General features: G+C 45.1%; 3 protein-coding genes across 5 annotated transcripts in view; 2 read left to right on the top strand and 1 right to left on the bottom strand.

Annotated features, from left to right (window-relative positions):
• Window positions 1–1358: 1358 nt before the first annotated feature.
• Window positions 1359–6742, top strand: LOC126527065 (regucalcin-like). The gene is made up of 5 exons (XM_050174785.2): window positions 1359–1721; window positions 2100–2288; window positions 3750–3962; window positions 5800–5943; window positions 6459–6742. Exons 1-5 carry the CDS (start codon window positions 1556–1558, stop codon window positions 6665–6667), a joined length of 921 nt encoding a protein of 306 aa, XP_050030742.1. The 5' UTR covers window positions 1359–1555; the 3' UTR covers window positions 6668–6742.
• Window positions 6743–7726: 984 nt separating this feature from the next.
• On the bottom strand, window positions 7727–21429 carry LOC126527066 (regucalcin-like). Of its 2 annotated transcripts, none has more exons than XM_055068544.2 (5): window positions 20800–21429; window positions 16727–16915; window positions 15358–15576; window positions 12181–12267; window positions 7727–8027 (listed from the first exon to the last, which is right to left on the bottom strand). In XM_055068544.2, exons 1-5 carry the CDS (start codon window positions 20951–20953, stop codon window positions 7822–7824), a joined length of 855 nt encoding a protein of 284 aa, XP_054924519.1. In that variant the 5' UTR covers window positions 20954–21429; the 3' UTR covers window positions 7727–7821. The 2 variants fall into 2 exon arrangements, with proteins under 2 accessions (XP_054924519.1, XP_050030744.1); XM_050174787.3 differs by having other exon boundaries at window positions 12121–12267; window positions 20800–21405.
• The window catches only part of LOC126527059 (uncharacterized), a 61556-nt gene continuing 50683 nt past the window's right edge, over window positions 11755–22627 (top strand). For both annotated transcript variants that reach the window (XM_055068542.1, XM_055068541.2), the window contains exon 1: window positions 11755–12045. The gene's annotated coding sequence lies outside the window, so the exon portion shown is untranslated. The remainder of the gene's footprint in view (window positions 12046–22627) is intronic.

The raw sequence follows: 22627 nt of genomic DNA, 5'->3' as shown, positions 1-22627 counted from the left end.
TTCTTCGAACGCAGTCTAGCTGCAGCGACGGAGAGTGGGGGATGCGCGCCTTGTCCCCCAGTCGTAATTGGGTGGCAGTTTTTCCTTGCAGCACGCCATTCTTAACAACGCCTCCAAAGGCAGCCACTACTTATTATAGTACTTTCAAATGTTGTCAAGCAGACACCCAAGGCTGTAAAGCCTCACCACTTAATCAGAACCGCGGCGCAAGTGGGACCTTAAACTTTCATTTTCAGCTCGCTTCCGAAGCAGCCGACGCGGCCGCAGTGTCCACGTGATCCCTCATGCCACGTCACGCCGACGGTGGCGCTAGTTTTTCCAGTGGTGGAGCTCGCCCCCAATATTGAACATTATCTTGTACTACCACGTATTAACATTCAGACATACTCTTACACTTTGTTGGCTAAGATTATCAATCATTGTATCAACTCGGCTCCTTCGTTTCACTCCAACTCGCTGGTGGTCTGTTATGCTACTCGGACCGCGCAATTTGTAGCAGCTAGCAAACAACTGCGCGCGCCGGAGCGAGCGCCCTTATCCAGTGTCATACGAAGCATGCACCTCCTGGAAAACCAAGCTGAAACTGGTTGTAGAGAAGTTCCCGCTCGGTTCCCTTTCCTGTCGTTCATCTTCCGATGAAGTTGTTCGTCCATGCTATGCTGTGACATGCAAAAGTGCGCTCGTAGCAGTGACATTTGACCATGCAGTTGCAGACTAAACTTTCAATAATAGCTAGATAATAACAGCTAGCCCGTCTTCATCCGCCATCTTTTCCTGTTGTTTAAATTGATATATCGAAGTTGTGCCGACGCGGATTGTGTCGTGAATAATAATTAGTTAGTGTAGGTGCACGTTAAAGAATCCCAGTGGGTCAAAATTTCCGGAGTCCTCCACTACGGCGTGCCTCATAATCAGTAAGTGTTTCTGGCACATAAAACCCCATAATATAAATTTAATAATTAGTTACTGTACTTAAAAGTGTAATTCTACGTATATACGTCACTACTACTACCTGCATGTTATTTGACCACAGCTGTCCCTTGCGTTGCAGTAGTACAAAATACTTCTTGTTCTAATGACAAAAAATAAACAGGTAAAGCAATGGCTGAGTACGCAGGCTACCCGCTTCTTGACCAATCCCCAGTTGTGGATATGCGCCATTGTCTTGGATCATCATCAATATCTTAATAAAGAATAAAGATAAATAAAGAAAAAAGAGAATAAAGGTTAATAAAGAAAACCGCATACGGAACCTTCGTGGAAATCCTGCATTTCTTAGCAAACACTCCTGTCGCTGTGCCCAAGAACATGAACGGCTAAAAATCAAGGCGAAGTCGAGATGAGCCCTAGGAGGAAGAAGACACGTCGGTTCGTTCTCCGCGCTCGCGCTGTCATGCCAGCCTGCGGTGCCAGCCCTACGGGATGAGCGCTCGACGCTGAAGCCGGGCGCCCTACAGGCGGCGCCAGCGGGAAGGGTCGAAGACCCAGGTCATAGCGGGCGCTCGAGCCGAGCCGTGGTCGTGTGTAGCGAGAACCGGCCGAGCATCGCCCCACGATGCCGGGCTTACGGGTTCGCGTGGCGTCCAAGCGGCGCTGCCAGATCGGCGAGGGCCCACACTGGGACGAGAAGGCTCAGGCGCTGCTGTACGTGGACTGCTACGCCGGCTGCGTGAGCCGGCTTGACCCCGAGACCCACGAAGACATCGATACCATACACTTCGGTGAGTCGCACGCGGCCTTTGAACTACATGGCGGTGTCGCATTGAGGTACATTTAGGGAGTTTTAAAAATAGGGGACAAAGTGCTAGGGGGCGCTAGCAGCCAAGAATACAAAAGAACGCAGAAGGCGTACAGAGAGAGAGAGAGAGAGAGAGATAAAAGGAAGGCAGGAATGTTAACCAGCCAGGAGTTTACGTTCAAAGTTGAGTTTAGGTGTAGTACGCAAAGACACTTGGGGACGCTACTTCTGAAATTCTCTATTGACATTGCGACACCCTATATCTTAAAATAAGAGCGGACGATTGTAGATGTCTTCTCACGGCTACATCAACGCATTTAGATAACACCGGCTGTTAGGTAACGATTTCATCTTTCCTCAGAGGGCACGATCCCGTTCGCGATCCCGCTGGCGAACCACCACCACAAGATTGTCATCGGACACAACCACTACGTCAAATTGACGGACATGAAGAAGCGTCACGAGGAGTTGATCGCCATGGTAGAGACCGAGAACGCGGGCACCCGGCTCAACGACGCCAAGTGTGACGCCGCCGGGCGACTCTGGACGGGTAAAAACATGGCCTGTGCACAGTTGACACTGCGCGTGTTCTACAGTTCATGTTAGTCCCTCACCGATCATAATTGTCGAGAATTGGAAGGTGTGCCAATGCTTCAGGGCACAAAGCTTGTAGGTCGCAGAAACTTCACAGCACGTCACAACAACACACCTCTAATTGCAAATGGAGTTTTGTTGACTTCTTTTGTGCGAGTAACTTCTTTGTCCTATATCTAATTGAATTGTCGTGAGCTCTTGTAGTCGAAGGAATACACTCTAAGAAAAGTTTGCACCCTTTGGGGTTTGTCTCCAATCTATAGTTGTCGTCTACACTCTTAAACAAATGTACACCCTTTGAGTCGTGTCTTGCCACACAACAACTCGTAAACGTCATCTGTCTTGTCCGCATTTCCTTTCTTTAGCGCTGCTAGCCCGGTACTTCTCAGTAACGAACGATATGCACGTTATCATCATGGCATAGCATTGCCGACAAGAAAGTAGCGGCGCGGCGTTTTCAAGAAAAACGCAAGCAAGGCAGATGACGATTATTGTTGTGTGGCATATATACACCCCAGAAGGGGGTGTCATCTTTCTTTAGAGTGTTGCCGCACAACAATAATCGCTATCTCTCTTGTCCGCATTTCCTTTCTTTAGCGCTGCGAGCCCGGTACTTCCAAGACAAGAACGGCATGCGCGTTATCAGCATGACAGAGCATTGTCGACAGGAAAGTAGCGAACGCCGCGTTTTAAAGAAAAAAAAAAATTAAATTATGGGGTTTTACGTGCCAAAACCCCTTTCTGATTATGAGGCACGCCGTAGTGGAGGACTCCGGAAATTTCGACCACCTGGGGTTCTTTAACGTGCACCTAAATCTAAGTACACGGGTGTTTTTCGCATTTCGCCCCCATCGAAATGCGGCCGCCATGGCCGGGATTCGATCCCGCGACCTCGTGCTCAGCAGCCCAACACCATAGCCACTGAGCAACCACGGCGGGTGCGTTTTAAAGAAAGGAAATGCAAGCAACGCAAATGACGACTATCGTTGTGGAACAACCCCCAAAGGGTGCAAACTTTTTGAAGAGTGTAGTACCACAACGATCAAAATTACCAAGAATTGGCAGGTGTGCCAATGCTTCAGGGCGCCCAAGTAGGCCACATAAATTTCACTGCACGGCCCCGCAGCACACCTGGTTGCGCTCTTTGGCAGTGGTGCACTATACACCTACACTCTAAAAACAAATGGAGTGTTGCCCACCCCTTTTGTGGAAGTAACTGCTTTGTCCCATATTTACCTCCCTTTCCGAAAGCTCTCGTGCTCCTCGATGGAGTACGGTCAGTGAACTATGCTTGGGACCAATAACAAAGCGACAGAAAACTTAAGCTGCTGCTGTCACAGTCACGAAGCTATCTTTACACTAGCTATTAGAATGCGCAGTGACTTGCCAGTTATTTGAGGCGCCTTTCAATGCGCAGGCACCATGGCCATCGACAAGAAGCCGATGAACGTGGAACCGGAGCAAGGTTCCATGTACAGCATCGAGAAGAAGCACATTCGTAAGCATATCGAGCGCATCACGCTGCCCAATGGCATCGCCTGGACGGCCGACAACAAAAAGATGTTCTTCGTCGACTCGGTGCCCGGCAAGCTGTACGTCTACGACTTCGACCTTGCGAAGGGAGACATCAGTGAGTTTGAGCGAATTATTCGGTTATTTCACACTGGAGTCGGCGAGTTCCGTGGATATATAACTAGGTTATTTTTTTATATTAGCTGCAGCAATAATCTTAAAGTTAGAGCAATATAGTTCCCGGCGACTTATCGTTCCCATTCCAAAAATTAAAAATTAAATTGTGGGGTTTTACGTGCCAAAACCACTTTCTGATTATGAGGCACGCCGTAGTGGAGGACTCCGGACCACCTGGGGTTCTTTAACGTGCACCTAAATCTAAGTACACGGGTGTTTTCGCATTTCGCCCCCATCGAAATGCGGCCGCCGTGGCCGGGATTCGATCCCGCGACCTCGTGCTCAGCAGCTTAACACCATAGCCACTGAGCATTTCCATTCCAGTGTTCAGACTGGCAGCCGCTAGATAAGATTTTTTGCACTGTTATATGCGTAGTTAACGCAGCTACGTTAAGATTAACTTATTTATTTCGATGGCTAAATAATTGAGTGGTTTGGGGCTCGTCATCAACATTATCTAGCTGAGCGAAAAAATTTCTAAAGTAATTATTTTGCACATATAAGGATAAATCCAAAACATATTCTAGACCTTATCTTCCGAAGTCCAAAAGCGCCTGTACAGAAAAACTAAAAAGCCATTCTAATATTGACAGCCTCTTTAGCGTCCCAAAAGCAATTCTATAGAACGTGTCTATAAAATTTGGTCTTTTGGGTTTCTAAAGAAACGTGGCGTTCAATTATCTTTTGAAACTCAATAGGCAAATTTAATAGACTATGGAAAGGAACGCAATAGAGCCTTATCGACCAAATGCAAAACATTCTAAAGGATCACGATAAAAACATTTATAAAAGTGGCTATTGGGGCGGAGTCTGAATTACAAGCGATTCCAGATGAAGTCGATTCCAAATGAAGTCTTGAAGGTAACGCCCGGTGGCCACAATTTCATTGCCGTCGAAGTTTGTCTTCTGTCTAGCCTTGTACGTACTCGTGTTAAGCAAGCGCGTTTGATTGCGCGTGTCTTTTACGCAATTCTGGTGCTGTTGAAGCCTTTTTTTCACCGATTCCTTGACTCGCCGATGTACAAGCAGTTGCACTCGGCACACATCACCGGGAAATTTTGTTCGAGGCAGAGGGTGCTTCACATTGACACTGCTAGCGCGAAGCATGCTTGTGGGTACGCGCGCATTTCGTACACCGCGTTTCCTGAAGGGCCATTGCCTCCCTGTTTCCTGGAACGTATATAGAGGATAACAGCACGCGTGCTTTTATATCCGATCACATGATATTCCGTCGAACGCTTGATTTCACCGGGTACTGCGGGAAGCATCTCTGATGCCTCCATAGGTGTACGATTACCTGTAGGCTCATTGCAGTCCTGTCAACCTATAGACGTCTGTGAGACGACATTTGCAAGGTTCCTTCGAATTCACTTTACACAGAGTTTAATGCTTAACTGAGGCTGGTTGAGTGCAGGCGAGTGCACACCGCAAGATCAAAAGCAGCGCAGACAATTGCTTCTGCGGAAGTAACTGCATGCTTGTGCCATACTTATTTTCGAGCGTTATAGTACTCTGCACCGACAGAGTTCATGCTGCTTAAGTCAGCAGAGGCTGGAGTAAGAAGGTAGGAAAATATGGACGCAAATAGTTTACACCTGTAAAAGAATTTGCCAGCACACCTTTCATTCTATAGACTGAGCTGGAGGGAAACAGTTCAGATATAAAGGGGTTCGTCTTAGTCTCAGTATTGATGCTGTCATAGAAAGGCGCACGCACAGATATACCGTTGGAAAGGCACTTGCCGGAAACACGTGCTGGAAACATTGCTGTGAACGCAGGCAACCAGAAGGTGGTGGCAGACTTCAACAATCCAAATTTCGCCGAGCTCGCGTACCCGGACGGAATCACGATCGACCAGACGGACAAGCTTTGGGTCGCCTGCTACAACGGCGGTCACGTGGTCAAGATCGACCCCGTCACCGGTAACACGCTGATGAATATTCATCTTGCAATCGAGCTTGAACGGGCAGCACAGGTCCTTAATTCAGGCTACCTGTGTAGTGGCACATGGGGCGGTGACACACGAAGTTAATTTGTAGTTAAGCAATGTGCTTCAGATGAGGTGTTTGACTGACTAAAGTAGGCAGGCAAAACATTTGAGCATTTAATTTCAGGATATTGTAGGCAATTATCCACTACACGCTAATTAACTTGCACCGGGTAAGATAGGCGCCGCATCGTAATGATAAACTGTAACGTTTTATGATTGTACCCTATACTCGTGTACGTATTACGAAATTTTAATGCGCGGCAAGCAGATTCTGAGATATTAAGGCGCCAAGCACAGAATGAAGAGGCGGATATCCCCACAACAATGACGTTCTGTCACAACTCGCACTCTTTAGCGCAATATGTTGGGCGGTATTTTGGGCCCCGTATACGCGCGTGTTGGTTTCGTGAGTTGACCCTAAAGGTGGCCCGTCTCTCTCTCTACCAGGCACCTTGGTGCAGAAGGTGAAGATACCCACGCAGCTCGTGACTTCGCTGTGCTTTGGCGGCCCGCGCTACGAGGACCTCTTCGTCACTTCGGGCTTCATTGGACTCAGCCGCGACCAGCTACAGAGTCAGCCTGATGCAGGCGCCATCTTCAAGATATCCGGCATACCGGGAACCAAGGGCCTACCGCCCAACTGCTTCGCGATGTAACGTTACGCGCTGCCCTTGCAGAATTCCACAGTGAGCGCTAACGACGACAAGAATAAAAATATTGTACGGCACTTAGTTTGGTGCAGCGAAAACGGGTAAGAGCAATGAGCAAGGTGCTAAGTGCTCATGGTGGTGCGACGGCGTAGCTAAAACGACCATTTGCAGTTCACTCTGGACCCGTTTGCCGCTTTTACTTCGCCGGCTCTTCCAAACCGCACAACTTTGCACGCTTTCAAGAAAGTGGGACGCAATTCAACCGCCGCGGCGACGCGCTTTAAGAACATCCCAAACTTAACAGCTTAGAACTTGCGTCGCGATACATATGATGTTTAGGGCGTTGTAGCTGGTTACAGCGTACTTTACAATAATAAGGCGTCATACTATGGGCTGCTGTGAAAGCTACTTACGTTTCACCATATACATAATACCGCGCCATATCTACCATCCATGGACTGCTCCAGAATATACCGCTGCCGTGCAATAATTTGCCCCTTTGTAAGGACCTAGCATAGGGTATTCAAATAAAAATCCCAAGGCGGCATCGGACCTTGCGTAAGAGCAGCGAAAGACTAGCTAAAAGCTTTCTTTTTTTCACACTACCAGGTTCAAGCTGTACCTTGCAGATGGCAGCAGACTGGGACGTTAAACCCGCAAACCCCGCGATCGAAGAACGACGTGATCGTCGTGCGATAGGGGTGGGACCATTGCTTATTTTTCACGAAACAGTTGCTAATTAACTTTCAGTGCGGCTCTAATTAAATACGCTTGACTAACTGAACTTGACTGGACTGGCTGACGTTCTGGAGCAATCTACAGGCGCACTCCAGGTTATTTCCTTTGCTTCAAAAAATATTCGAACACAAGACATCCTTTGTCGTCGAAAATAGACGGCGACAAGAGTATTTCCGCACTCCGCCCCCATGACGGTGCGACTGAGTATACTTGTGAGGGTATACTTGATTTGTTTTGTGTGTCCTTGATGGCGCGTATAGCCACCTTTATCTTCACCAACCTTCTTTTTTCTTTACTTTGTTCTCTCTCGCTTACCATGACGTGAAGTATGGCAAGAAATTTAAGCGTTTATTTGGGCTGATCACTCAGTCATTATCCTAAGATCATCTCTTTCGGATTTCAAAACTTGTGCGCATGCTGGCTTAGCGATTGAAGGCGTGTGCCTCGAAACCCTTGGCTCCCAGACAAGTGACCTTGAAGACTGACCCCGCCAGGGGTTCGGCGCGAAGCTGGTCCGGCGTCAGCCCCTTCCAGGCAGAGGTGACGTACAGCTCGTCGTAGTTATCGCCACCAAAGCAGCACGACGTGGTCTTTGACACCGGCAGCAGTACGCTCCGGAGCAGTTTGCCTGTGGACGAACAGGGTGGCGGTCAGAGGAAACCGGAAGTATAAGCAAGGTCACGAGGGAACGGAATGAGGAAGAACAGCGAATTTGTAAAACGTGCATGTACCGCACAACTTCACTCGACCGATTTTTGCTCGCCTGTTGTCTCTCTTCCTTACAAAAAAAAAAAAAAAAAATCGAACTCGTTAGCTCCCCTTACCCTTGTCACTAATTACATCGAGAATTAAGGCCTCGAATTTGGCAGTCATGATGCCATGAGGCAGCATACAAAGGTTTGCCAGTTGCCTGCTCCTAAGTTCAAGTCCTACGTGACGTCTGTGAAAATGATGTCCCACAGCAGCTGCCTTGGCCGAGAGCAGCACTGGCTGATACTCGCGGGGCTAGTAAACATACACAAAGTTGACAGGGTCAATTCTGTGCGCGCGGCATGCTTAGGAAAAGGTGAGGGGATAGTGGCGTTGATAGGAGACGCTTGTGTTGATAGAGCATATTAAACCCCTTGAAGCGTAACCAGCACCACAAATGGAGCGCGCTGAAACAGATTCTTCGTAGATTCCATACGCACGTTCTGAAACGCGTACCTTTGCCGAATCAAATTTGGCGCCCCATTGATAGCATGCTTCGACTTGCAGCCCGCAAGTGGGTGCGCAATTTAAAATGATTACGAAGAGCAAATAAAAATAAAATGTATTCTGTTAAAAAAACATAGCTGTGCATTAAAGTTGTTTTATATGTAAGCACGAGAAACGATTAGACAACTTTAAGCGCAGCCCCAGCAACGAAGGTGGCGCCACAAGCAACGGTGCCGCTTCGCGCTCTTTTTTGCCGATTTTGAAACTTTCGGCAGCGGTGGCGGCGGTTCGCTCGCTTTCAGGTGGAGAGCTTGGGATCGTGTTTGCGGGAACGGCAGCAACAACACCGCTTCATTTCGGTTCGTAAAGTTATTTTATTTTTTTATTATATGACTTAAGGGTTCCTACTTTGCTGGGAATCATGTTGCACGATTTGAGCGAAATGAACGTCAGCTAACGTTTCGGATTGTCGCGTTCATGAACTTATTGACGGAGGCTGTTTCAGATTTTAATGTTCTTTAGGCTTGTTAGCAGCACTTTTTTTCTTTTGCCTCTTGAATCATAGAGTTTTTGTACGAAACTCTATTGTCTTGAATATGGTACTTGCTTTGAGGCTAGAACGGGAGCTGTGTAGCTCTGTTACCGACTCGATATGCATTTGCGATACTATATTCATCACTATGTATGCACTGTATTAAAACATGATCACGCAAATAACGCTCGCAGGCCGCGACTGCAGACGAATAATAAGCGAAACTACAGAAATATCGCATGAAAGTCGCCTCAACGCCGTTCGTTGACCTCCCCAATCGAGAAAAACTGCTAACGGCCCCCATTTAGCTCACGGAAGTGTGTCCACTCCACTATTAGGCATGAAGACAATGCAAATAATAACGGCAGGCGGCAAACGAGTGCAGTCGCCGAAGGTAACGGCCGCCTGCAGCTGAGGCCTCTTTTGTACAATGATGACAGTAAAGAGCAGAAGCTTATGATGCTGTCTCAAGGGAAGCCACAAGGGAGTAAAAAAGGATCAGCAGCAGCTCATAAGCATACAAATGCAACGTTTCATGAAAACTGAACTTTTAATGTGGTTCAAAAATCTCATGGGCACTGCATGCTATTTCGAGTGCAAAAAATATATCACCTTCACACATTAGCTAAATGAAACTTGCAATTTCAAGGTTAAGAAATTTAGTAATGAGTGACTCGTTTGAATGTTCCTGTGAGAAATGTAAAAAGCCTATCGGCAAATCGTGGTGAACTTTAAATTACTTTTGAGTGTGTTGCTTTGGGTGAACGAGTATAATTTATCTTAAAAAAATTATTTAAGTAAGATATCTTAACCGCCAGTTAATTTGGCTGCAGAGAGAAAGCAATGACAATAAATTTGCGACAAGAAACAAGGCTAAAACACGGTTCATTTTGTTTGTTAAATAGTGAGCTATTACATTTAAAATGTTTACATAAGCCAGTGCAGCTTAAGGTTGTTAATAGCCAATGTGCTATTATTTTGCTATTCTAAATTAAATAGTCGTTTGTGTTACCTGCATCAGCATATCAATGTTTTCTGAATTTTAGAGGCAGCTAGAAACGACCCAACATGAGCTAATATGCTTTCAAATTGTCAAAACGGTGGCAGACTGGCTGACAACACTGCTGCTTGAGCGTCATCTGTGCCTCAACGGTAATTACGTGATGTATTTTATAACCTTGATTACATATAATTCTTACTGTGTTTTCTGGCATATATGAAATAGAGCTATGCTTGCATTTGTTGGTAGGGAACCTCTAGCGATTTAATTTAGTTATAAATATAAGTCTGAACTCTAGCTTGTCAAATTGCAATGTTTAAGTACTGTCAGCATCAGCAAAGGGAGTTTTATTTGTGATATTTGTCAGTAAGGGAAGTGCGCTTTCCCTTTTAAAATTTACGATATCCATTGTGAATTTGACATCAAAACAATAATAATAAGATTGCTTGTCATTGTTCTGAGGAGAGAGTACTTAGTTGTGTTTTTTTGGAGTATACCACAAAATTTTGTCTCGTTTTTATACCAAGAATGAATAGCTGTCAACTCAGTTTATGCTATGGAGCCTGAATTACTTGTTTAATAATACAGAAATATTATTAATTACCGCAATACCTTTTAAAGTTTAACTTCAATACATGCGGGAAGTGTAGTGTGGCTTTAGAAGTGAAAAAAAAAGAAATTAATTATGGGGTTTTTCGTGCTAAACCACGATCTGATTATGAGGCACGCCATAGTGGGGAATTTGGACCTCCCGGGGTTCTTTAACGTGAATTGAGCCTTCCCGGATCGTAAACATGGTAAGTAGAGCTAACTATAGCATATGCGAAACTAAAACAAGCCTGGACATTGAATGTATACGCCGCAGCTACAGCGGTGCTTCCCAAGGCGGCTACTAGCTAGATGTAAGTGGAGGGAGCATTAGCTGAGCTACCAGCTGGCTTGTAGACGTCTACGTCTACAGTACAGCTTCCAAAGTCGGCTATTAGCTGTGGTCTTAGCTATATCAAGCTGGAAGGTAGACGTCTACTAGCTAGCTGCGTGCTTCCTAGGTATTTGTACATTTCTATTAAATACAACAAATGATTTCTCTTACGTTTTCTCTGGTTTCACTCTGTTTCGTCCTATGGTAGCGACAGGCAAAAAAAGAAAAAGAAAATTGAGACTCGAATGATCTTATTCTCGCTCACTACGTAAACTGTGTAATTTAACTACTATTCAGTCCTAAACATCTTCACCACTGTTACGGATCACAGCGGCTTCGCGTTCTCACATGCCTTTGCCCATTCTACGTGCAATGGGTAATAAGTGATATCACTCGGACAAGCAAGCTCGTTGGCTTCCCACTTGATGCCATATGAAATGCCTGAAGGATGCCGCCACAAAGCTTCTATTAAAGCAACGCATTTTGTCTGTGCCATTGTATTCTTGGCTAGAGTGGCTACGCGTCACTTTAGGATCTTCATTGTCATCTTCACCAGTCTTAAGCAAAGCGAGTTCAAAGTTAGTTATATAAGACGAAAGCTTTCCCAAAGCTGCCTATACCAATATGTAGTGGCAGCTAATCTCCAAGTTTGGCTCCACTAAGCTGAAGCGGTACTTGCGACTTCGCCACGTGGTATCTGCGGCGTACTATTTTTGCACGCCCCTATCTCTTATCCCATTTTTTATGTATTGTTCCAATGAACATTCTAGCGGTGCAGCCTCTTGACCCCGTTTCTTATCACGGACCTCATGGTGGCGAGCGAGGTTGCGCGTAGAGCTGAGTATCTACAGATAGAAGATTTGTTCTTTATGGCATCGTAGAATCCATTTGTGGGAATCTGGCAAATGTATGCCGATGGAATTGAGCGATCACGGAATGGATATTACAGAAGATGGACAGGGACTGTCTTCCAGGAACACGCTGCATACCTTTAGGTTGGTGACAGACAGAGCTATTGCTTTTTATCATGAGGCGCATGTGCTTTGTCTCCAGCCCCTGTACTCCCTCACCTGTTTCGGGATCGATATTGATGACTCTCCCCGCAGCGTAACAGGCAAGCCACAACTTGCCGTTAGTGTCTACTGTCATTCCGTCGGGGTATCCACAGTCTTTGTACTCTTCCTTTGCGTTGAAGTCCACCAAGACCTGCCTGTTTGCTGCATACGTAAGAGATAAAAGCAAAGATATTATAACAACTGGGGGTGGAAAAACGTTCGAAGCTTTGAATATAGATAGAATATTACAGGCTAACTTCATATTAAAAAAAGAATTATTCAGTATTCTTGAATATCAAACTCACCAAATATTTCTCCAAAACCAACTGCTAAAGCCTGCTTACTGTTCTGCGTCGGTTAAACAAAGTATCAGAAATTATCGGATGTGAAATGACAAAAGTTTTTCAAGCAACGCAGAAACAAAATGGGTAATGAAAGCTTTGATTTTGGTTTTGCGCTAGAAGCCTACGATACCCTGCGATTTTTACTTCTAGTCTGTCATTTAGTGCTTTCGGGAGTGTAGTCATGAAGCAGTTCTATCTTTTACGCTACAGCCAGTGATGTTTTCCTTGCAGCAGGCTCTGTTACATGTGTTTACAGCACACAAGTTCTTCAGCAGCTTCTTCCTTTTTCCGTAACTGCTGAACTTTCTTTCACAACCAGTTAGCTAGCGTTTTTGGAAAGTTTGTCGTACAGCAGTCATTCATTCTTGTAAAGCTTGTTTGCAACCATGCTCCAAAAATGTTGAGAAGCTATTCGTGCAGTTTTTAATAACAATTAGTACTCTTCTGTTTGAAACTGATCCAAATTCCCCTGATAGGTATCTGTTTTTTCACTGGTCAGTAGACGCATGGTACCTGTTTATACCAAAACAAATATTCCTGCTCCAAGTATGTGCGTCTGCAGTTGACTATTCAATATTCGATTTGATACTTAGACTAATATTCGAGAAAAGTTTACATTCGCCCACTTCCAGTGATAACCCTTATTGCCACGTAGTGTTGACGGTGCACAGGCAGAAACCCCACAGCGATGCGAAGTTCGACGATAAAAGGTAACAGTTCATTGGACGGTTCGGTATTTATGCATCTGTCGGCGAACTTTCTCGACGCAACACTGGCGACCAAGTATTTTCTAGAAAGTGCTACAATCATACCGGAGCCTGCATGCATCATGCAAGCTGATATGACAGGTCCAGCTATTGTAGAAAGGGCGAGAGAGTTCAAGACGCTGGTGTTATTTCCTAGCGCACCATTGCATGAGAAACAGCTGGAAAAGCGATAACAAAGCAGTACTGCAATAGCGCAGGATCAACACATGAAATAAACGCGTGACAATGTAGAGGGTGTTTCAGTGAACGCTTACAAAAAAAAAAAAAAAAGATTGCCTGTGGCAGACAGCACGATTCTAGTCCATGAGCTGGTCTACTCGAAGAAGTGGACATTACTTGCACAAAAAAGTGACATACCTAATCGGCTAAATAACAAAAATTCACTAATTAAGTTTTTAACTAGTTACCTTATGGCACATATTGCAGTTTACAAGTTCTAGCGAGTGAGAGTGCAAGGCATATCCACTTGAAAATAACTGAATGACACCATTTACGAGATATGCGCCATCAAACTTACAGTAAAAATGCACTGTCGTTCCACTTACTTTCTTAACAAAATATCGTTTTATGCATTCAAGCACAAAAATAACTGGAACGCCATGCATTTCTTCGCAAAGTTCGGGAAGTAATATCTCGAAACTGGTGTCATCCTAAGAAATCGTTTCAATCGGGTCTGCCTTGCGAACTGCCCGGCTAGAATTTGTAAATTGCAATATGTACCATGAGGCAATTAATTTAAAAGTTAATTAGCGGTTCTTTTGTTAATTAGTAGATTATGCACTTAAATTTTCTGTGTAATGTCCGCCTCTTAATTCAAGTAAACCAGCTCATGGACTAGAACTGTACTATCTGCCACAGGCAATTTGAAACAAAAAATTGAAGGTGTTCGTTAAAACACCCGGTGTATGCATCAGGTACATGTTCTTTTTTTTTGTTATAGCGAACACATAGTTAGAAAGATAACCTGTGGCACATTGATTACGTCTCATCGAGTGGTGTATTTGAAGTAGTGGGCTTACTTGCGCGGTTCCTTGAGTATGTTTATCTAATTAATTTTCGTTAATTGACGTAAAAAACGTTTTTGGCACCATAAAAAGTGTTTAAATTACGGGATTAAAGCCACGTACTAATGGAGATATATATATCCTCTTAAAGAAAATTACACCCTTTGGGGCTTCTTTTGTCGCACAACAATAATCGTCACTTGCCCGCATATTTTTTTTTTTTTTTGACGCTGCAAGCCCGGTACTTCCAAGTCGCGAACAGCATGCGCGTTATCAGCGTGTCATGGCATTCTCGACAGAAAAGTAGCGAGTGCAGCGTTTTCAAGAAAGGAAATGCAAGCAAGGCCGATGAAGATTATTGTTGTGGGACAAATATACACCCTAAAAGGTGCAACTGCTTTAAGAGTCTAGTTAACAGAAATGCTGAGACTATAGCACCAGCTGCGAGATCGTCATCATCATCAGCCTATATTTATGAAAGCCTTTCTCAGCGATCTACAATCAATTAGCGCTGTATTGTACTAGCTGATTGAGGGAGGTAGTGGCCGAATGATGCACTAGGGAGGCCAATTACTGTTCTGGTGATGGAGTGCCTTTTTTCAAGCTTAGTAGGCCTTCCTAATGTGGTTGCATCTGTACTAGTATAGCCCCCACTGGCTCTCGACATTTTCTTTCTTTTTTTTAACGGGGTCAGGCACCACTCCAAGTCAGAAAAATGTAGCGGACTGGACGAGGACTCGAACTTAAAACCTTCAGATTAGAAGCCCTGCGTTCTGCCTCGAGCTTCAAGATCTATGTCCCAAAAATGTGCAACGATATACGGGCGTTCTCATGGTTTCATCGACAGTACTTGAGGGATAAGGAAACATCACCTCTGTATGATCAGCCTCAGGTAATCATGCTGTTGCTGCTTCCTGCTTCTTGCTTATTTTGTTTGATTTTGTCCTCATCTATTGCGCCACCTTCAGCATGTGGCTTCGCAGCTTACGCGCATCAGTATAGTTGCAGCAATAAATGCACCTTCATCTTTCAAATGTGGCTATATAGGACAGGCCGCACGAAAGCTTATCTCGAAAAATAAAAGATCTAACCATTTGGCAATTAGGCAGTAATGACGATGCTCCAGAAAGTACTCACACAGGTGCCCACTGGTGGCATCGAAGCTGAACGAGTACACGCTACGTGTGAACGAGTCGACGTAGAACATGCTTCGATTGTCCGGTGACCAGGTCATGCCGTTGGAAATGTTCACCTTGGTCACGTGGCTGGTCACATTCAGCGTGGCCGGGTCGATGCTGAAGAGCGAACCGTTCTCCTTATCGATCATGTGTTCGTCCTTGTGCTCACCGGTGGTTCCTTGATGAGGAAAACACAACAGGAAAGCAAGCAAATATTCTGTGGGAAAGCTAATATACCATCATTCAAAGAAATAGAGATCAAAGCAGTACAACGCATCGTTAGCTGGAAATAGGGTGATATAGAGATCAGTGTACCTTCGCGCATGACCGATATGCAAACACGACTGAAGTTTACCATACACCAAATAGACCAGGCTACTGAAGGGTAGTGCTATATACACAAAAGAACTCCAGTAAAAGGCAGGCTGATGTCTCAAGTTCTCGAATGCACAAAGTAAATCTATCTCCGCGGACACAGCCAGGCGTCAAATTTATGATATAGTAGTGTATACGTTTACATTGTAATTTACAAATTTATATCTTCCTCATGGATGGGCCCGATAAGGGCCTGTGCTGGTGATGAATAAAATATTTCTAGAAAATGAAATAAGAGACCCGCCGCGGTGCGTTCGCGGCTACGGTGTTGCGCTGCTAAGCACGAGGTCGCAGGATCCAATTCCGGCTGTGGCGGCCGCATGTCGATAGAGGCGAAACGCAAAAATGCCCGTGTAACGTGCATTGGGCGCATGTTAAAGATCCCCTAGTAGTCAAAATTAATCCGGAGTCCACCACTACGGCGTGCCTCATAATCAAATTGTGGCTTTGGCACGTAAAACCTCAGAACTCAAATTCAATGAAATAAGGGAATCTTATCAATCGGTCATTAGGCATTGCATGCACATCTACGTATATACCTTCCAGATGCCTTAGCGTTTACAACTGAAAGGAACTGATCAGCGGTCGACGTAAGAAAGATACTTTTAGAGTATTGATGGAAAAAAGCAGGGATGAGACAGAGCGGGGATGTTTACAAGCATAGGTACTCTACAATATAGAGATATAGGTTGTAATACAGAGAAATAATGTAGAAATCTGCAATATGCTAGACTGCCAGAGATGTATTAAAAATTGATTAGCTAAGCAGGCTATGTGACTGTCGCCTCCCTGTTTCGAAGGAAATGTCATTAGAGATCATTATCACCAACATCGTGGTTTGCTGCGGCGAGATGTATTAGATCTGTGATGTCCGTGCAAGCCGAAAACACGTCAGAAGGTGCTTCAATGTGTGCGTCGATTAAGAGGAGAATTATGTACGCAAGAAACCATACCTGCCCAGAGCCGACCGGTGACGTCACACTTTCCGTCATTGAATTTGTTTGTCGGCTTGTCGCTGTCCACCTCTGTGAGCACTTCGGACTGAGATGTGGTCCAGTCAAACTTTCGGAGTTCTCTGTTCAGCGTGATGACGTTCAAATTCGGGTTGGACTTGTATGGAATAGCGATGGTGACTAGTCCGTCTGAGAAACACCAATAGAGACACATACCAGTTAAATGGCTTTCGCGTCGCAAATGTTCACAACAAAGCTATGGACGTGTTGTGAAAAGTTTGGCTGCAGAGTGCTTATTAGCGAGCACAAATATTCCCGTTATACAAGCGACCTTCTATTCAGCCCTTATAGGAATGGGGCTGCTACGGCCGCAGATAGCCCCCGTGACAGGCCCCCAATAGAAGAATGCCAGCTGCAGTCATTTATACTTTTAAGAGTGCTTTAAAGTGTATATTTACTTAGTATCTGCAAAATACGGCAGTCCAGGTAGCAAACAGGGGATTGGAAGGCGAGAGGAAATGTGAGTAAATAATTTAGGACACAGCTCCCAAGATTTTCGCCCTCTGAAGCTCTCCGCTAAATTTAGCGGGTAAAGTATAGAATGACAAGTTGGAATTGTCTTGCTAATACTGGGTGTCCCATCTAACTTTAGCCAAGCTATTAAAAGAAAAACACGGTGCAAAGTACGATAATAAGACCTACGGTGTTCGGTCGTCAGAAGTCTAACGGCCGAACATCGCAAGTCTTATAATTGTATCTACCATGCTTATTTTGGCAAGACTGGCTATAGACAAGCTGTGATAAATTATTTATGGTGATCTGAGGCCTGGAACTATTTTTTCTAGTTTATAGGGTCTAGGAAGGTAATTTAAAACAAGAAATGAATAGTCGAAATTATCATGTCAGTATCCCTTTGAATGATTTAAGAGAAAAAGCATACGCTGTAAATAAAATGCTTTGTGTTAAGCCACCGCCTTTCTTTCTCACCCTTGCACACTTTCACTCGCACCTAAAGCACGAAGTGCGCGGTACGCGAAGGATATTATCGCGCTTGGACTTTATACGGAACATGATGCGGCTACACTTCGGCGGTCGCTCTTGTCGCGCCGCGCCCGATTTGCGAGGTGCATTTGCAAGCAGCCGTTGTAATTCTTGTAATTCAATCATTTGACCATCCGCTTTCGCGGAAGTTCCATTTATTGTCTCGGCATCCTCTGGTGCGGAAGCGAACTTTCTTTATATTGAAATTGCATACAAACACACTTCGTGATATTGAGTCTTACCTACATGGTGTTCTAGAGACAAGAGGTTATGAAAAGTTAAACATTTCGTTATATCGAGAATATTGTTATATCGAAGTTCGTGATATCGAGGTTTAACTGTATTTGCAAACTTCGTGCTTCCATATAATTGCAATAGTACTTACAGGGCACTCGATGCGAATTTTCACCGTCGGCGTTGCCATGAGGCTCCGCATATATTTATGTTTTATGTATGCCACATGGTGGTATATGGCATGCTGTACACCCGTGAGCAAAGTAATACGGACCGGAGGGTCGCCGAAAAAAAAAACAACTTCTTTGTAATTAACACCCATAAACGGAAACTGACGAGGACACTAGAAAATTCGTAATGCCAAGGGACAGTACCCGCCGCGGTGGCTTAGCGGCTGCGGTGTTACGCTGCCAAGTACAATGTTGCGGGATCAAATCCCGGTCGCGGTGACCGCATTTCCACGGGGACGAATTGTAAAAACACCCGTGTCCAGTGGATTGGGGGGGGGGGGGGGGGGGGTGCACGTTAAAGATTCCATGGTGGTCAAAAATTAATCCGGAATCTCCCACTACCGCGTGCTTCATGGCCACGTCGTGGTTTTTGCACACACACACACAAAAAAAAAAAAACGAGAATTCAATTTAAAAGTTTGGACTGCTTGGAATACATTTCTAGCCCCGTGTCTAGTACAAGTACCGTGTACGGTGCTTGCAACATTTCGACAAGGCGTAATGAGTTCAGAAAGCGGTTACATGTCCTCTAAAACTTCATGTAGGCTGAGCGTGCCGCAGTACGGAAACGCGAGGTCAACACAAGGCGACAACTCCGACAAGACCTTGTAGTTCTAACCAATGTTGCTCGCACTCATCGAGTTTTCTCTGTTCATGTGTCTACATACGCCACAACATGCGTGTTAAGCCAGTTTACGTTTACTGCAATTCATAGTGCCACTACAGCTACAAGCATTACACTACGTGTAATATTCTAACATGTTATCGCATTCATTGCTTGTCCCTAATGGCGAAACTATTATTATTGTTCCTTAACTTTTAAAAATATATTGCCGAAAATCGGCCAGGACGTAAATCAAAACTCGATTCAAACAAAATTCCATTCAATACATGAGCCCCGGTATTATTATGGAATAATTTCTGCGTTTTAAATGCGTTCGAATAAGGAAATCAAACTTAATTAGACCAGAGCTAATTTGAGGCGATTACTGTTCAGGTATTCGTGAAGTATAAGTTATATATGACAGGCAGTCATAGTGAGCGCTGAACGGTGCTTTTTTCTGAGCGACTGTTGCGGAGAACGAAGACAGTACCAGAAAGTTGTTTCGTGGATAACTGGCGCCTAACTCTCCCTTTTATGCACTACTATAATTCCCATATTTGACTAGAACTCTCTCCCTAGCGTAGGGTAGCAAACCGGATCTTCCCATCTGGTTAACCTCCCTGCCTTTCCCCTTTCTTCTCTCTCTCTCTCCACACGCACTCATAGAACACGTGACGCGAAGGTCAAACCTCAGTCGACCATTGTTGTTCGCGCATGCGCCGATCTGTTTTCGAGCTTCCATTTAAACGAATCAATTGCTTATGTTTCTCCTTATGCACATACAGGGTGCTTTTTATTTAAGCCATGCAGATTTTTTATAAAATGGCTATAAGCGGAGTTAACGTGGTGTTTAGCAGATGAGTTCCTAGCAGGGGTGGATATTCTTTGCCGTTGTTAACGTGAGCTTCAGAAGACGAACAACACTTTTTATTAGTGCCTTATGAACAGTTAGTTGATTAAATGCGGAACGTATCGGCCAGTCGCGGCAGCTACTGCTGATATGGCACGCTTTGCCTGGCAAGCGGCTGTCTGTCGGGCAAAGAAGTATATAACCTCCTCGGCGCCGGGTCAAGATTTGCCGCGACATGCTACCAGTCAGACTTCGCCCCGCTCTTCTTTATGGGGCGTTGCCGCTTGACGAGTACCGGAACGCGCTCGATGTCGATACTGCCTTGATTGCGCTTTGGAATTCTATTCTGAATATCTCGAATTCTCGATTTACAAGTTAAATATATCTTAATATTTCGAATTCTCTAAATTTCGATTTCCAAGTCTAAAAAGAAGATGTGTATTAAAATGTCACTGCCTCCAAATTTGGCATTTAAACGACTGTCCGAAGGCACTAATAAAGACGTTAACTATTGAGTTTCCTGAATTAGCTTTCTGAAGCTCAGATAAGTAGCTAAGTATGCCCACTTCGCCTAGGAACTCGTCTCCAAAAACTTCGTGTTCACTGAGCTAACTGTTTAAAAAAAAAGGACTGTACGGATTAAAAAGAACGCCCTGTATATATTCAAGAGACAAAAAGGAGTACCAGTTCCTTTATATGTATTGTTATACCTCCAAGTCTTCTCTTCCAGTGCTCCTCTCTCTCGCTGTCGTCTGTCTGTGTCTCTATCTCTGTGTCCAAAAATATATTCCTCCAGTAAACCGGTGGATAACCTTGAACAGCGGCTTGTGCATTCCGGTCGTGCACTTATGAGAAAACAGCGAAAACGTCCGTCTTGAAATGGCAATTGCGAAGCCCGGCAGCGAATGAACGTTAATACACATGTTCGCTGCTTATAACCCAGGACGGTGATGCCGTACGTGTGTCAAGCTGGGCAAAACTGTCTTAGTCTGCACGTCTTTTTACGTCATAGCTATTCTGGCATTGTGAAACAAGCACGCACGCACGCACGCACGCTCTGAGCGACACCGCAGGGGCAATGCGTGTATGCGATCACCGCTCTTGAGAGACGTACCAAAGTGGATGCCCGACGTATCCCGCGTGTTGACGTCCAGCCGGCACAGGTCTCCCACGGGGGCGTCAACGTAGAGGAGCGTCTTGGATGCAGAGTCCCAGTGTGGTCCCTCACCCAGGTTGGAGCGTCGGATGGAGGCCGCCGACACAGACATCTTCAATATTCGTCAGCCAAGCGCAACTATAAGCGATTTGGAACCGGCGGATTTCAAGGTCGTTTAAGTGCACAACCTGTCGGGTCAGGATTAGCTATGCGACTGCCGCCAGCTATTGTACACGTGCCCACCACAGCCGCTCCGAATGCGAGGAGCAGAGATGAGCGTCAAACTGAAGTACGAGAACAGGGGCAGGAAGGTCGGCCGTCACGATAAAATAGACCAAGCGTTAACAGGAACGCCGTACGGCACGAAGCGACGTTGCTTTCGGAGTATCGCTTTTATCTTTACTTCACGTCGATACTCGCTTATCAGCGCAGGCACGGTTTCGTCTGGAGAACGTCCTCAAGTAGCCATATTTAAAAAAAAAAAAACAAGCTATAGCAAAAACTTTGTTATGCATGCGACGCGAGCTAGGCAATGGTTGCGACTGTCTATGCGACGTGTATACACGTCCACGCATGAAGCGTCAAGGTGATATGCAGGAGGATGTCATAGGATGCTTTTATCACGTCTTGGCTGCTTTGTTATCGAAGTCGAAAGTAAACGTGAGAAACGCCCTACCTGTCTGTCTATGGAAAAAAAGACAAAAAGAAAATCAACTTTTGTCCGCCTTCTCGGCCTAAATTGTATGGGCATTGATACTGACGTACCCAGTGGCGTAGCAACAGGGGGGGCCGGGGGGCCGTGGGCCCCGGGTGCAAGGGGCCAGCGGGGGGGAGGGGGGTGTCATATACGTCTGAAGACACCCCTCTTTCCGCCCGCTACACCCGGGTGGTGGGGGGACGGGGGTGACAGAAGACCTATGGGCCCCGGGTGCCAGACGACCTAGCTACGCCAATGGACGTACCAAATCAAAATATTTTCAGCATTTCCAGAAAGCAAAAAAAAGTAAAGAAGAAAGCTATTAACAAAGATGCTAGCAGATAGACTATGCTGTATCATTACTATATTAAATAATTTCGATGAACACAAATTCAACATACAGAATTTTACACTCAACCAGCTTAGACCGTGTTAAATGTAGCACACATTTTATATTGTATCCTGTTTCTTTGTGTGCGCAGTGTTTATGTTACGGAAAACTGTCTTAATTTTGTTGTTTGTGTGCTATGGATTGAGTCACGCAAGCTAAATGATCCGATACTAATCGTACATTTAGTTTATCGTTCCTGTTTTTAATGCGTGTATGTTTCACATTTGTTAATGCGAGCGAATTCTATGTTGTCTGCCATCTGAGGTATCGCTCGATTGGTTTGTGACCTAATGCGACTCTGTACAACCTACTGAAAGTGTTAGCTTCACCAAGCTGCCTAAAAGCAGCTTTTTAAAGCGAATAGCTTTCTTTGTCTCTTACGCCCATTTTCGTGGTCAATGGCTGGCGGTTTGGGTTTGCTGTTCGAAGGATGGAACATAGGTGCCGACACAAAGGGCACGCTTGCTTGCGATGCGGGGCGCATTCGTCATTAACTTTCATACAATGGGACACTATGGCATTCGCTACCGAATGCCACCTGTCATCACCCTTGAGGAAACCACGTGCCTCTCCACCTGTACTACCACTAGAAATGCGCTGGTTAATGGCTATGTTCTTAACGGAATCACGCAATGAAACAACAAACGCTACGTAAATATCGTCACTGCAACAAATGTACGTCGTCAAGCGCAGCACTC

The sequence above is a fragment of the Dermacentor andersoni genome, chromosome 9 (genome assembly GCF_023375885.2).
Source record: "Dermacentor andersoni chromosome 9, qqDerAnde1_hic_scaffold, whole genome shotgun sequence".
NCBI lineage: Eukaryota > Metazoa > Arthropoda > Arachnida > Ixodida > Ixodidae > Dermacentor > Dermacentor andersoni.
Note: the sequence above shows the minus strand (reverse complement) of the source record. Positions and strands in the feature narration are given on the sequence as shown.

Bases quoted from the DNA above. Each gene is read 5' to 3' on its own strand.
- LOC126527065 (XM_050174785.2), top strand. From the start codon at position 1,556: ATGCCGGGCTTACGGGTTCGCGTGGCGTCCAAGCGGCGCTGCCAGATC. The intron at 1,722-2,099 runs GTGAGTCGCACG...ATCTTTCCTCAG, and splicing joins CATCGATACCATACACTTCG to AGGGCACGATCCCGTTCGCG. The intron at 3,963-5,799 runs GTGAGTTTGAGC...CTGTGAACGCAG, and splicing joins CCTTGCGAAGGGAGACATCA to GCAACCAGAAGGTGGTGGCA.
- LOC126527066 (XM_050174787.3), bottom strand. From the start codon at position 20,953: ATGTCTGTGTCGGCGGCCTCCATCCGACGCTCCAACCTGGGTGAGGGA. The intron at 15,577-16,726 runs GTATGGTTTCTT...TTCCTCATCAAG, and splicing joins CACCGGTCGGCTCTGGGCAG to GAACCACCGGTGAGCACAAG. The intron at 8,028-12,120 runs GTGAGGGAGTAC...GTTCGTCCACAG, and splicing joins CAATATCGATCCCGAAACAG to GCAAACTGCTCCGGAGCGTA.